Genomic DNA, 14,130 nt, shown 5'->3' with positions numbered 1-14,130 from the left:
AATCGGCCGACGCTATTGGCTGGAAGGGGGGCCTTTGTCGGGGAAAAGCTGCTGTGTTCTTGAGTTGTATCCGACTTTAGTGAAGTATATAAAAGTTTTCAGCGAAGAAGTCGCTGTGATTGTAAGCCGTCAAATCAAATAATACCCGCCATTCTATCTGCTTTCGGACCACTTCACTGCTTGCATTTATTTTTTTAAACGAGGAAGTGTGATGAAAGATGCAGTAGTGTTTAAAGTGGTGGGAATAAGTTAGCTGATTCTATGAAGTCCAGCAGTGAGCGATGGTATGGTCTCTGCGTCCAGGCAGTACATGAAGCAGGGCGGCGTGGTGAAAGACCCGCTTCCTTCAGGTGCCGGATCCTTGTAGGCTTGAGAGCAGGTCAGTCTCGCAGTAAGCGGTAAATGTCGGCTTCAATGTCCTCTCATTTGCATATCGGACACCCGTGGCGGGGATATACACCTTCGAATAGCGACCACTTTCGTGTCACGGCTGTAGTTAGGGCAACCCCGACCCGGATCCTCCGAAGCGCAACCTCCTCTGCACGGGTACGACCGCGGTGGAGGGTTACCGCACATGGAGGGATTAGAGCACGTGTGCAACGCCGGCGGAGTATCTTGATAAAAGGAGGGTAAAGTTTTGCAAACAAAGAAGTCGAGGCAGTGTTGAGCCTAGAGTCACGAGGCGGGTCGCTAAATCTTCCTGGCTTTGAGGGGTCAGCAGAACCTGTGTATTTCTCCCGTACGAAAGCTTGGGGTTCTAACTCTGTAGTATGTAGCCGGATAGCTGTGATTATCATTACCATTATTACCCTTGCTTGCTATCATTAACTAACCTTCGCGCGGTCTGTGTTCAACTCCTCGCCAAAATTGCACTTACACTTTTTGGCTCTGCGTCTTGAATGAAGCTGTTCAAACACCTTGTAAAACGAACAAAAAGCCTTTGCGATTTTTAAAGGTGGAAATGGCGTTGGACAGTTTTCATGCTCTTCTTAAATGTACTCGCCAACGGTTAACCAACGGGTACTTTCATAGCTAGATGCGCTGTAAAATTAGAAAACAATTTCACAAAGTTTTGTTTACATCTATTTCTATGGGCCGCGATCCTGCCCCTGAGCCCTTAACAGGAGGCAGCTCCGGCACGCATGTATTGTCATCCTTAAGAAATACATCGTCTTTCGTATGACGTTTCATGCTTGTGCATTCTGTTCTAGTACGCACTCGGCTTTTGTTAGCGAAGGGCGACCACAGCTTGCCTGTGAATTCATAAAAATAATTTGAAAACATTTGTGAACATGCATTCCTATTGGCCGTACCCCCAGCTGTTAACACCACTCGGCGACAGCAGCACCACCGCACCGTGCTTACGTCACAGGTCAGTGTTATTCTATGGGGGGCTCGCTAGGGGCTAACGGGCGCGTCCATCGTTGCGTGGTTTGTAATAACTAAAAAACGCACAGGATGGTTACCACTGCGGGACGCGAATAGGAGGAAAAACATTTTATTGAAACCATAAGAGAAAATTGCTCTCGAGCTTGGCATGTGGCTCCCTCATTCCAGGACTCCACTAGCTTTGGCTCCCAGGCGAACTCGCTGAGCAATGCTTGTTGACTTTCCAAGTATAGGAGGGCGCATGAGGGCGCTATGCTGTCACTCGTGACGTCACTGTGTTCGGACCACTCAGCGCGACACACTGCAGTGACGCCGTCATGCATGACGGCACTTCATGATGACCAATCAGTGTAGCGCGTGTTACGTCAACGCCGCAGAAGGGGCCGGGAAACGTGTCTTTAACAGCTGTCGCTGTAAAATTTCCGCATTCATATCTTCTGGCCTTGAAACTGTGTTCCAGACACCTCTATGCCCGGAAGCACCTGTGGGCAGGGGAAGTGCAATCGTTTGATACTGTATCATATGTGGTCACGAAGTCAATGCAGGCTCCGCCCATATCGGGCTTGGAGCAGACTTGTCATAAGCTCGGGGTACGCGGCATGCACAAATCACTGTCCCGTCTGCACACCACGGAGGACAGCGAAGAGCCTGGAAGGTTTTAATAACCGGCTTCCACAAAAGGACCATCGCAGGCATAGTTTCACCGATATTCTCTGTCACTCCACGCAGTTCTCCAGAAAACAAGCACCGATAAAGCCAGAATGGCTTCGGAGTCTCGAAGTCACTCGACAGAGTAACCTTAGTCCGGGCACCTGCATGCATAGTTCAGACTTCACTCGACGCCTGCTATATGCACTATAGCCCGGCGTCACGTTGTCTCTTCTTCGCCGCTTGAGTCAATCGCCACCACGGCCTCCGCGGCAGGGTCGTCTTCGCGCATCGGTCCAGACAGATCGCTGGCGCTCTCCGTTCGGCTCAGGGCCGACCGGAGGCTGGAAGAAGCGCTGCGGGAGCGCCGGACCACGACCATCGTCTCCGGAGGTGGGCTGCGTACCGCCGGGCAACGTGGGACTGTAGCAGAGTGGATGCGCACTTGGGCATGCTGCACCGTCGACGACGTGTGATGCTGGTAATGCAGAGGCGGCTGTTGCTGGGCCTTCTCCTGGAGCCACTCGTAGCTGAGGCCGAGTTCCTTCAGCTTGCGCTCGTACTGCAGCTCCAACCTTCGCCGAGCGGCCGCCTTTGGAATAAGACGGAAAAGGGTGTTAGTAATCAGCCTATAGGCCTCTCGATTATCCTTCACAAAAAAAGCATGCATTGTAGTGAATCATGCAGAAAGAGTCAGCTAAGGCTCCGAGTTCACTTGCAGATAAGGAGAGATATTAATCACGACAACCGAAATCAGCTTTCGTAGCTTGTATAGGCATTTAGTTCTTGCCATATGACCCCGAGTGAGATTGGCAGGGCTTCCAAATTTCTATACAAATAACCACGGATTTACGAAGATTAACCGGGCAAGAACGAGGATTAGTTGGTTGCTGCTTTCTACAGGACAAACGCGCCGGACCAGTTACAAGAGAAAACGAAGTCAGGCACAGAAGAACGACTCGACAGACAGACAAGCTTCGTCTGTGAATTGTCTCATGTGCGTCTGTGTTCGTTTTAATGCGATAGCGTTAAAAGGCCCATTGGAAAAAACTGTCGTAGATCCTAAAATTCGCCCATTGGCTGGAGGGAAGTGACGCCACTTCCAGTAAGGCATCGACGGGTTCTAATGCTTTCGCATCGCCAACACATAATGTAATAAGGTGTTCCTCTGAATTTTTTTTTCTCGAAGCCAGTCTGGAACGTTTGTTAAAAAGAATTACAATGAGTAGTTATGGCATCATATTGCTGAGTATTCAGACACCAACGTTCTGCGCTTCATTCGACCTGAATTTATGCGAAGCGGCTGGAGATGGACACAGCTGCCGCCAATACCCACCACAGCTTGCCGCTCCAGAAGCAGAGGCATGGCTCGAACGCGGGCTTCCATGCTCTTTATCTCCCGCTTGTACTCGGCCTCACGCTGCTGTGCATTCAGCCTGCGTGAATGTGACGTCGACACAAGCAAATATATGCGGCAGAAATGAAAATGTATGCAAGAAAAACAGCAGCAACAACAGTAAAATCTCTGGTTCCCATTATGTCCACTGTTCTCCTTGAAGTCAGTTATCGCGGGAATGGTACAGTATTTATGATAAAACCGAGTAATTCACGAAATGTGTCTAAAATATCGAAGGAATATAGCACTAAATTTTATGTCTAATCGAATTTCTTATCTTACCTGTTTCGATTTCAACAGGTGAGCGATGGTGATCACGTCAAATATTACTACAGTTCACGTGAGGCAGGAAAAAAACTGCGACATAATAGCTTCTTCGTGGTTTTAATTCAATGCATCGCTAAAGCAAGCCTGCCTCAAGAGCCGGAATCACAGCGAATGAAAAATACGGCGATTAATTGCAGAATTTTCCATGCCTCACGTCCCCTGTATTTACCTTTGACATCATAGCTAAAACTCGGCTTTTGGAACAGAAATAAGTGGGAGAAGAAATCATTTAGCGTCGTAAGCGAATAACAGGTGGCAGTCTACGTATAGCAATGTCTCCGAATCATTACAATGAAGAAAACATGCAACCGAAACATGCGACCGAAAAAAAAAAAAACCTCGAGCATGAAAATTCTCGGAGGGGGCAGGGGGGGGGGGGGGGGGCAGCAACAGCAATACTTGCGGGAAGTTCGTTTACTGTTATCGGTGAATCGTGATTTCCGTGAAACAAATTCACGGGGCTGCCAGGTGACGTTCCTATCCAGAAAAACACTTCGTACAAGCGCTGTTACTGTGATCTTCTTTAGCGCCTCTTGCTGTTGAGCATCGTGTCTCTGATACACCTGTCTTGTAAGCATTCTCTGCAATCTTCACAGTGTCAAATACAAGATACAGTAGAGACTACAGGAGCGAATTGTTCACATTAAGGCCTAAAAGTGCGCATGGGTATGTCGAGGCATTCTGTATCGTTACGTTACCTCAGAGCTCGAAGCCTCTCCCTGGCCGAGGGTCCGGGCTCTGGGGTGTGCCTCTGCAGCATCTCGAGTCGATCGCTGAGTTGCGCCCTGCCCAGCTGACGGCGCCTCTCGGCCCAGACCTTCTCGTGAAGCTCCCGACGCTCGGACTCCCTACGTCGCCTGCGTAGCGGCAGTCGCAGCCCAGGAAAGAAGATGCTTCGAAATGTGATTGTGCCAGGAGCTCTGCTGCTCATTAGTCTAACTTTAGATCTAGAAACTTCTTTTGCGAGTTCAGTCCCAGAGAAGGGCTGACTAGAGAGTCAAGCCATATATGCTACATAGCGGGCACATTAAACGGACAGAGACAATAAATTCCCCCACTGTGCGAAAGCTTTCTTCTTGGCAATGGCCCGTATAATATTAGTGAATATGAATGATCACGCGGAATTCGCTTACGCGCAGTAAATAAAGTGTAAGTGAATTTCTCCTCCTACGCATAGTTTAGGTATCGCTTTCAGCAGTCGACCGGCGGCTATGGCGTCACAAGTAGGACTGAGATCACGTGTGGTCCGCAAGATGTGCAATATCTGCTTAGCCGTTTAGTTCGCTCCAACCTTTACGCTAACATGCCCCGGAAGCCGAATTGAACTGATCGCTATTATACTTGATGCAGAAATCTTGGTAAAAAATTTTTTTAGCAGCTTCTTAATTGAAGTTTAACCTTAATAATAGAAGTTTAACAGATGTCTCCAATTTCGTGTGGTGATCCCTATTTGCAATGTAATGCCTTAATCAACAAACCCAAGATAGAACACAACAGAAATTGATGTCTATAATAATTGAGCCTGTAAAATAAGCTCCAGCAGAAAACTGTACGCGTTCAGCGGCGGGCAATCGATAGAAACATTTCACTTTCAGTGCAGTATGAAACAGGCCTGAGCCCACAGCCAACAATTCTGGACAAAAGCATGTTTAAACGGGATCCAGTTTAAGAACTCAATTTTTGCATGTATTGTAAGATTTCACTATAACAATCAATATATCCGCAGATCTCCCGTCGGCAGGCTGATATTTTTTTTTTGCTATTAAAGTTTTTGCTATCGTCAAAAGCGTTAACCATTGGTTTTCTATGGCAGTCTTAACTGCTCAAAGTGAGTGATGGAAACATTCTAAAAGATGCTACACATCAAGGAATTGACCATTAACTTCACTATTTCAATAGCAGTACTTTACGATATTTCACTATTCAAATTTTTTGTCCAATAATGTCGGACATGTTTTTCTTTGTCTTCCTTGCACCGCGGGAGAACTCACGCGAGCTCCCTCTGCCTGAGCAGCGTGCAGGCGTTCATCTTGACGATGAGGGCAGGACGCGGGGCTCCGCGGTACTCTTCCTCCGTCCGCCCGGAGGAGGTTCCCGAAGACGCCACCGACGACCGCGGAGAGCACGAGGATGCACTGCGACTCCTGGCGGTCGCGTGTGAGCGCTCAACGGCGGCGTCTGCATCGGTTAATAAGGAAAAGAAATTGTAGGGGATATTTAAGCTCCGCATTACTGATATAACTGGATAGTGTTAATGAGTTAATGCCCATATATGCGGAATTGGTCGTTCTCAACTCTGCATTCTTATGTCACTGGGAGTCTTCACACCACTCCTTCAGCAACAGTGCAGTGGTTAAGGGATGCGCCACAGCCCAGCGATGGCAGGTGCTGCCACCGGTGGGGATGTGAGACCTAAGTTGCTTTTCACGAGCAACCTCTCGCGATCCATCATTTATTTAACAGCCACCTGCCACGGTGGGCAGTTTGCTCACCGTCCAGCGGGGAGGTTGTGATGATGCCACAAGGTCACGTGACATAGGTGGCGTCCTCGCAGCCATATATATATATATATATATATATATATATATATTGTAGCAGGATTTCCGGGGAAAGTAACTTAGCGACAGCTAGCCAAAATGCCGGTCCGAGCTTCGGTCATCCAGCCAGCGATCTCGCGCCGCGCGCTATGCTCATCTTCCTCTTTACAATATATATATATATATATATATATATATATATATATATATATATTGTAAGATGGGCACTGGGACGGTTAGAGGAGCAGGGCGCCGGTGGTAGACGCAGAGACACAGGCCTCGTAGACACACAGGTCGAGCACCGAGAGAGAGAGGGGGGGGGGGGCGAGTGTGAGGAACAGGCAGAAAATACAACGTCCAGATGCGGCTGCCTGTTCCTCACACTCGCTCCCCCCCTCCTTTTTTTTGTGTGTGGGTCGCGCTGCCTCTAATATTTTTATGTGTATTTTTCTGCTATGTGCTTTGTGTTCCCCACTTACCTGTTCTGTACCCACCCCTATAAAAGGGGATGCATTAACAATGTAAAATCACTCCTGAAGAAGATCGGTCTTCCGATCGAAACGTCGAGTAGAATAAATGTTTCCTTTAACGAAGCGTATACTTCGCTATATACTCTTGTAAGCAGTCAAGTACTCCATGCTTTCGCAACCTATATATATATATATATATATATATTGTTGAGGACGAGGTTCGGGGTCGCGGCTCGACGGATCCACGGTCAGCACGACGCCCGTTTCCACCTCCAGGCCAAGGACAGGAGTGCCGCAGAGCGACGGAGTTAGAAGGTGGCAAAAGAAGACTGAGTTTATTTACATAATTACATGAGTGAAGATCGGAAAGTAGTGCTCTTCGACGGCATTCGTTGCGAGTTTTATACCATCTTTCTTCCCTAGCTTCCCTAGGATGATGACGTCAACTCCAGGGCAGGTGAGGCCAGAAACTCACTCGCGCGCACACACTTCCACTCCCGCACCTGTGGACACGTCACGCGTTGAGCCGGGGAGAAAAGGAGGCCCTCGAGGTAAAGTTCAGGTGAAGTTCTCGGACGCGACGAATGTTCCCCCGGGCTGTTGACACCTGTCCGTCAGAAGACATCCGTCACGAAGGATCGGAATGCGAGACCGTCAAAAGGGCGGAAGTGGGTCTTTGTCCTTTGGGGACGCTCTTGAAGATTGCGGAAGTCCCCCGCCAGCCCGCCGCGATGCTCGGTACGCAGAACAATCATCGGGACGACGGCCCTTGACATTCGCAACGGTTACTGCGAAAAGGGAGAGGTAAAGTCCACGTGCTGATGTCCCCACGCACGTGGGCCGACTCCGGAGAATTGGGCGCTTTTGTGTCCATTGGGCCTGCACGGAGACGTAGCAAAGGAGGCTACCCTAGCCTCGTGCTGAATCCGGAACGACTTGAGGCAAGCGTCGCTGAGTTGACAGGGGTTTCTCGGAACCGTCCAGGCGACACGTGGGTGCTGGTTTCTTCCTGCTAACGCCGATCTTAACAATATATATATATCAGTTATTTTTTGGCTGCTGATTATTAATCAATATCAGATAAAGTCACCAGGAATTGAAAAGCATAACAGGATTTAATACACAACATTTCGGCTGGAGGGCCAACTTTTTTCGAACGTGCTGCAGCATTCGAAACACGCTTTAAAAGCTGCGTGTTTCGAATGCTGTAGCACACTCGCAAAAGGCTGGCCCTCCAGTGGAAACGTCGTGTATTAAATCCGGTTATGTTTAAGTCCTGTGCTGTTATATTATTGCACTGTTTTAACAGTTATTCCTTTTCTTACCTGCCGATGTAGTAGTCGCATTCCGCGGTCCCGTCCGCGATCCGTCGCGGCGAGACGTTCTCCGTACTCCGGCCACGGGGGTCGACGGTGGCGCCCCGCAGTGCTGCAGCGCCGACTCCGACGCGCATCGGGCCAGCGAAGGAGAGGAGGACGCATATGACACCGAGAGCACGGTGCTGAGGGGACTCGAGCAACGCCTCGTTCGATGCGGGGGTGGAGACAGGGAAGCCTCCATGGTCGTCTGCGTAGGGAGTAATATCCAGTCAGCGAAACAGTCTTTGCCAGTATAAGTGATCTTTGTGTTTTCGCGTCGTTACCACCTTGGAGGTAGTCGACGAGCAGCCCAGCTGGTGCAGAGTGCGAGTAGGATATAGCTTTCAGAATACTACCGCAGTTGATAACAATGGGCTATGGTCCATGGCGTCCAATTATACTCCGCTGACCAATCACTCCAGCAAACGAAATCAGCTGTTTAACGTTTGACTGTATGAAACGAGCCATATGCATCGTAATTCTTGACCTTATAATTTCTTCTTGAGATCAGCTCCAGACGGCAGAATTCTTAAAGGCGATCCTGAAAGTGGCTGGAAATTTCACCCCTGCTTTCCAGCATTGGTGCTACGAGGTTACGTACAGATCTGAACAGAAATCTCTCTATTCTGCTTCGTCCGGAGGTTGATATTTTTTTCATATATCTCTCCGTAAGCCCAGCCCAGCGTCCTAAAACATCATAAAACAACGTTCTTTACCGTACAGGACGCGGTTCATAACTGTTACAGGCGCCGCTCAAGTAACGCACCTCACCTCGTAAAATCGTGAAATAATGCAGCTTTTGTCAAAAGTTTAAAGCCTAGGGGAGTATGCGTCTAAGCCCTCCAGTGAGGCTCTTGTAGCATCCGTGAAAGTCCTAAAGTTCGGAGCGGAGACGACCAGACTTCCTCTGATCTTAAAGAGATTTCGCTCTAAACTTTTGGCAAAGGCCATACTAAGCAGTCCTCGTGAGTTTAAAGTGCACCTAAACAGTCACTTCTAAAAGTCCTGCACTGAACCTGTGAGTGCGTACGTGTTTACCTCGTGTCCCTGTTGAGGTTGTCTGTAAAGCCAGACGGATGGCGGCACAAGTCACGCTAGGAATCGCGAGAAGAGAGAGCACGGAGAGCCAATTTTTAAATCGAAAGCGGCAGAGTTATTACTGCGCTGCTTAGCTCCGCTATAGTGCTTAGAATATACTGGCCAGTACATAACTTCGCGTGTGATGCAGTGGCGCTGTCATAAGGACTTCAGTCATCATCGTCTTTGAAGCGCGACAGGTTATACGCTGGCTTGGCGTCATATCCCTTGATTTTTCGCCTCATAAACACCTCAGAAGGAACTGGATGCATGAGTATACAGCATATTCCGAATCAGGCTTCTAGGATTTTCATACGTTTATTCAGACAGACTGGAGAACAGGAAATGGATTACCGTTGGCGTTAATCTTCTCATTAGCTAAAGTGATTAATGAACTTCCCGTGACACTCTTGTGCTCGGAGGCATCTGCGCTACAACCTTCCGTGGCCTGACGAAGCTGTTGCATACGATATTTCTTTAATTTCGTCAGCCAAAAGTAATATGGGAGGATTTCCCAGCTTCTGGAGCTCTACACTGTTTGCGGACATAACACCATGCGCAGAATTTGCGCCCACACAAATGACTTATTCCCGTAATTGCGCAGCCATCTAGAGTTGCAAATTCGGAGACAAATACCTCAAAACACAGATGTGCTACGACAATTGTACCAAATGGTATAGTTTAAGAATATGACTGCCCTAATTACATACTTTCCCATTAAATATGCACGCAAATTACAGGACCTAAAAAGTTTAGTAATTTACGCTCATCAGAGCACTGACGACGAAAGTCAGTATCCTCCCTTCTGTGCCTGTTTAGCCGCATAACCTGTACTTGCAAAAGAAGTTTTCATTTACTACCGGTAGTTTATTTATTTATTTATTTATTTATTTATTTCAGATACTGTCAATCACATTGGGATTTTTACAGGATGGGCACATAGTAAGAAGGTACAAATCGATTACAAATAGAATGGAATACATTATAAAACACTGTTGGTTGCAAAAAATTACATTAGTATGGGAAAAAATACAGATAACAGAAAATAGAGCACAAAACGATAGCGCATTTTTTCCCAGAAAAGGGTGCAACTTTATACATTGTAAGTAATGTGTTCATATAGATGCTGTTATATGCAGTGATATGAGTGGTCTGTTGTACTTGTCTAATAATGTTTTAATTATCGCGCATCTGTTCTTCTACCAGAGTTACAAATTTCTGCAAAGATGTGTTTTATACCGTAAAAGCCATATTTTGACCTCCCAGTATGTGATTCGGAGGGGCCTCACGGTTGGTGGTTTTTAGACCACGGGAAGAGCGTGCGTAAAAACTTTGCGCCTGAACTCTCTACGAACGGGTGTTGCCAGGTGTCTCCCATAGCCCAGTGCCGAGTATGGCGCCAACCTTCAAACTGTTTGCGAAAAGGTCTACGGACCTTTCCATCGTTCACACGCAGAAGCCAAAGCATGCTTCAATGTGGCGATGCGTGTGGCGATGCGTAGGGAGCATTTTTGTAGCATGCGCTACATTGGGCACAGTCTCGCCGTTTTACGTGCTCTCTTGCTCGACCATACTGCGCATGCGCGAGGAGCGAATGACGTCACTGCGCACAGCTGGCGCGACTTTAGGCGCGCCTCGCCGCGCGCGCTCGCCGCTGCTGCCACCCGCACAGGGCCACGTGACGTCACTGCTCACGCTACGTATATCCTGGCATAGCAGAGCTAAGCCAATGCCAATTTTTCACTGCGCTGGCTGTGTTATATACAGGGTGTCCCAGCTAACTTGGACCAAGATTTAAAAAAAACTAAGCGTTCTTCACCACTGAAACCGTGTGGATGTTGTTAGTGTTTATCTAAAGTTACAGCACTATTTTTTCGGTCCTCCTATTTGAGTAATTAGTCGAGATAAAAATATTAATTTTAAAATATAGCTTGAAACGTTCAGGCGTCAATAGGAAAGTTGTGGAGCTCCACAAATATTGTCCAACCCAGGCACTTCCGACAAGATAGGCCTAGCGTGGCCGTTTTTATTCGGGAAAAACGAAAGCCCGTGGACTTTAAAAAATACCACGTGACAGCGCGCTCCGTGCGCCCGAATGCGCCGCGATGACAGCGCTCTCATCCGTGCTTTGTAACAACCATCACTGGCTTCGCGCCTTTCGTGTTGCCCAAGACAGGGCTTCGCGTTGTGCTTGGTTCCAAGATAAGCGTGAGTGGGTTCGGGCGGCAGTTGAAAGAAAGCACGGCTCCCGTTTCTGCGGCGATAATTGCGCTGTCACGTCAGCAGAATGCATGCGGAGGAACGATGAAAATGTCATGAGTTTGAATTCGGGAGCAAGATCCCAACAAGCAAGGACGCGTATAACAAGCCTGATAACGTCGTGTGATTTACGCTGAAGAACAGGAGCCGCCCGAACCACCGTGGCCCGAACCCACTGGCGCTTATCTTGGAACCAAGAGCACCTTGAAGCCCTGTCTTAGGGCAGCACGAAAGGCGCGAAGCGAGTGATGTTTTTTGCAAAGCACGGATGAGAGCGCTGTAATCGCGACGCATCCGGGCTCACAGAGCGCGCTGTCACGTGGTATTTTTTAAACTCCGCGGGCTTCCGTTTTTCCCGAATAAAAACGGCCACGCTAAGTCTATCTCGTTGGTAGTGCCTGGGTTGGACAATATTTGTGGAGCTCCACAACTTTCCTATTGACGCCTGAACGTTTCAACCTATATTTAAAAAGTTGATTTTTTTATCTCGACTCAAATAGGAGGACCGAAAAAATAGTAGTGTAACTTTAGATAAACCCTAACAACATCCACGCGATTTCAGTTCTGAAGAACGCTTAGTTTTTTTGTAAACCTTGGTCCAAGTTAGCTGGGACACCCTTTATATAGTCTAGTTCCCGGTCCCGCGTTGTCGGCGTCGTCCCGTCCGTATGCCTCGATCCGCAGCAAAAACGTTGAAACCTAAGCAGTTATACATAGTGCATACAGTCGAACCTCGCTATAACGAAACGGTTGTAGCTAAATAATGGACATAACGAAAAAATGACGATTTCCCTTAGAAGCCCGGTCGACACGGGCTATAACGAAGCTACGGCTATAACGAAGTAATCGCCGGACCGCCCCTTCAATTTCGTTATAACGAAGTTCAATTGTACCTACAAAGCTGCCGCTTCAGGCGCAGCCCTCTCTCCGGCCACTCTACCCCGGTCTCGTTCCCTCAGGCGAAGGACAACTTTGCAGTCGAATCTAACCAGAGGCGTCAACAGCAACCATGATGTCGATGGAGGCGAAATTCAAGAGGCCCGTGTACTGTGCGAAGTCAGTGCACGTTAAAGAATCCCAGGTGGTCGAAATTTCCGGAGCCCTCCACTACGGCGTCCCTTATAGCCTTAGTCGCTTTGGCGCGTTAAACCTCAATAAACCAAACTAAACTCCCTTACAACCACGAATCTGTGCAGTCATTCAGGGGCTGCTGCGACTATTTGTGTTTGATATGTGGCTGAAAACTGAAAAGGAGAACATGATGTCTACCTTGCCATTTCATGCTGTCGCTCCTCTCTGTACTTCTGGCTACTCTCACCCTGTCCCTCTCTTTCTTCTTTAACGCCCATCTTCCTCCCTCCCCTCACGGCGCGATTGAGGTGCCCATCCAGTAGTGAGACAATTACTGCGCCACTTCCTTTCCTCAAAAGCCTCTAATTGATTTAAATAATTGTTGTGTTTTTTTATTTCCGCCGGCCGCGGCAGTAGTTTACTAAACAAATCAAAGAGGAAAGAAAAAGATCTTGCCGGCCGCGGCCGGCAAGATCTTTTTCTTTCCTCTTTGATTTGTTTAGTAAACTACTACCGTACTGCGACAAATTGCACGATGCCCGAACAAAGAAAGCGAGGGCAGCGTTAAATAATAGAAACTATTTTCCTAGACACTAAGGACTATTGCGCAGGAGGGTTTTTGAGTGTTTAAGTTGTTTAAATTCTGCTGCAAATTTGGCAAAATATGTTTTTTTTGTCTTTCAACTTTCACTTTTTATGTTGTTACTGTCCCTTATCCTTTTGCAACTTCTTAATAATTTGCACAAGAATGATTATGCTTTTTGCACGTCAGCCCTCACACAATCAGAAGGTTTATTTGAAGGTTTGAAGGTTTATTAAAACGAAATACAAATGAGTTGTAAGTTTCATAAAAAAGTTAGTACAGTAGGAGGTCCCAAAGTGAAAACTGTCTGGGGGACCTCCCATCAGGAATACATAAGGAAAGTGCATAAGTTTGGCAGAGGAGCTGGAATAAAAGTATACAATCAAGTTAAAACCTATTAGTGTAATTTGCGGCAATGAATAAGTTATACAATAGTTAGCGGGCATAATTTAACAAAAAAGGCATAAAATAGCAAAACATAAGAGCAATAGAAACACAAAAAGACATCAGATAACAATGGGCATTGAATAAATGCAGATATAAAACACAGGCGGAGAAAGAAAGAAAAACAAAAGAGGTTCCAGATGATTAACAGTATGACCATTTGCTGTCAGAGTGGGGAACAGAAAATAAGATGAAGGCAACCTTAAGCATGGCATGAAGCTGAATGGGTTGATAGGAGATGTTTTTTTAGTAAAGTGTAGAAAGCTCTCAATTTGTTTAAAAGAATTTTTGTAATTCACGCGAAATGGGACAGTAAAGCTAAACGCTAATATAATTACTGGACATTTAAAAACAAAACTAACACCTTTATTGCACAGAATAAGGCTTTGCGAACATGCTTACAAAAGAAATTCGGACACGCTTTTTAATTAATATATCATTACGGGACGTCTTAACGGGGGTACCCATTGTCGTTACTTACTGCTTGACATTAGACTGCAAATTACACATTGATACTACATTTGCTTATATCATAGCTTCAACTTCTAGGGCGTCAAGCCCCATTGTAATC

The 14,130-nt window shown here is 47.1% G+C and overlaps 1 protein-coding gene across 2 annotated transcripts; it reads right to left on the bottom strand.

Moving 5' to 3' along the window:
• Nucleotides 1-1,792: 1,792 nt before the first annotated feature.
• LOC149331253 (uncharacterized) lies at nucleotides 1,793-8,329 on the bottom strand. Of its 2 annotated transcripts, none has more exons than XM_089555439.1 (5): nucleotides 8,093-8,329; nucleotides 5,752-5,938; nucleotides 4,459-4,653; nucleotides 3,374-3,473; nucleotides 1,793-2,629 (listed from the first exon to the last, which is right to left on the bottom strand). In XM_089555439.1, exons 1-5 carry the CDS (start codon nucleotides 8,325-8,327, stop codon nucleotides 2,258-2,260), a joined length of 1,089 nt encoding a protein of 362 aa, XP_089411565.1. In that variant the 5' UTR covers nucleotides 8,328-8,329; the 3' UTR covers nucleotides 1,793-2,257. The 2 variants fall into 2 exon arrangements, with proteins under 2 accessions (XP_089411565.1, XP_089411564.1); XM_089555438.1 differs by having other exon boundaries at nucleotides 4,459-4,617.
• Nucleotides 8,330-14,130: the final 5,801 nt, after the last annotated feature.

Source organism: Amblyomma mixtum, chromosome 8 (assembly GCF_055824585.1).
Source record: "Amblyomma mixtum isolate Tamu chromosome 8, ASM5582458v1, whole genome shotgun sequence".
In the NCBI taxonomy this organism is placed as follows: domain Eukaryota; kingdom Metazoa; phylum Arthropoda; class Arachnida; order Ixodida; family Ixodidae; genus Amblyomma; species Amblyomma mixtum.
Note: the sequence above shows the minus strand (reverse complement) of the source record. Positions and strands in the feature narration are given on the sequence as shown.

Coding starts and splice junctions, on each gene's coding strand:
- LOC149331253 (XM_089555439.1), bottom strand. CDS start 8,327: ATGGAGGCTTCCCTGTCTCCACCCCCGCATCGAACGAGGCGTTGCTCG. Junction 5,939..8,092: donor TGCGACTACTACATCGGCAG/GTAAGAAAAGGA, acceptor TAACCGATGCAG/ACGCCGCCGTTGAGCGCTCA. Junction 3,474..4,458: donor GAGAGGCTTCGAGCTCTGAG/GTAACGTAACGA, acceptor ACATTCACGCAG/GCTGAATGCACAGCAGCGTG.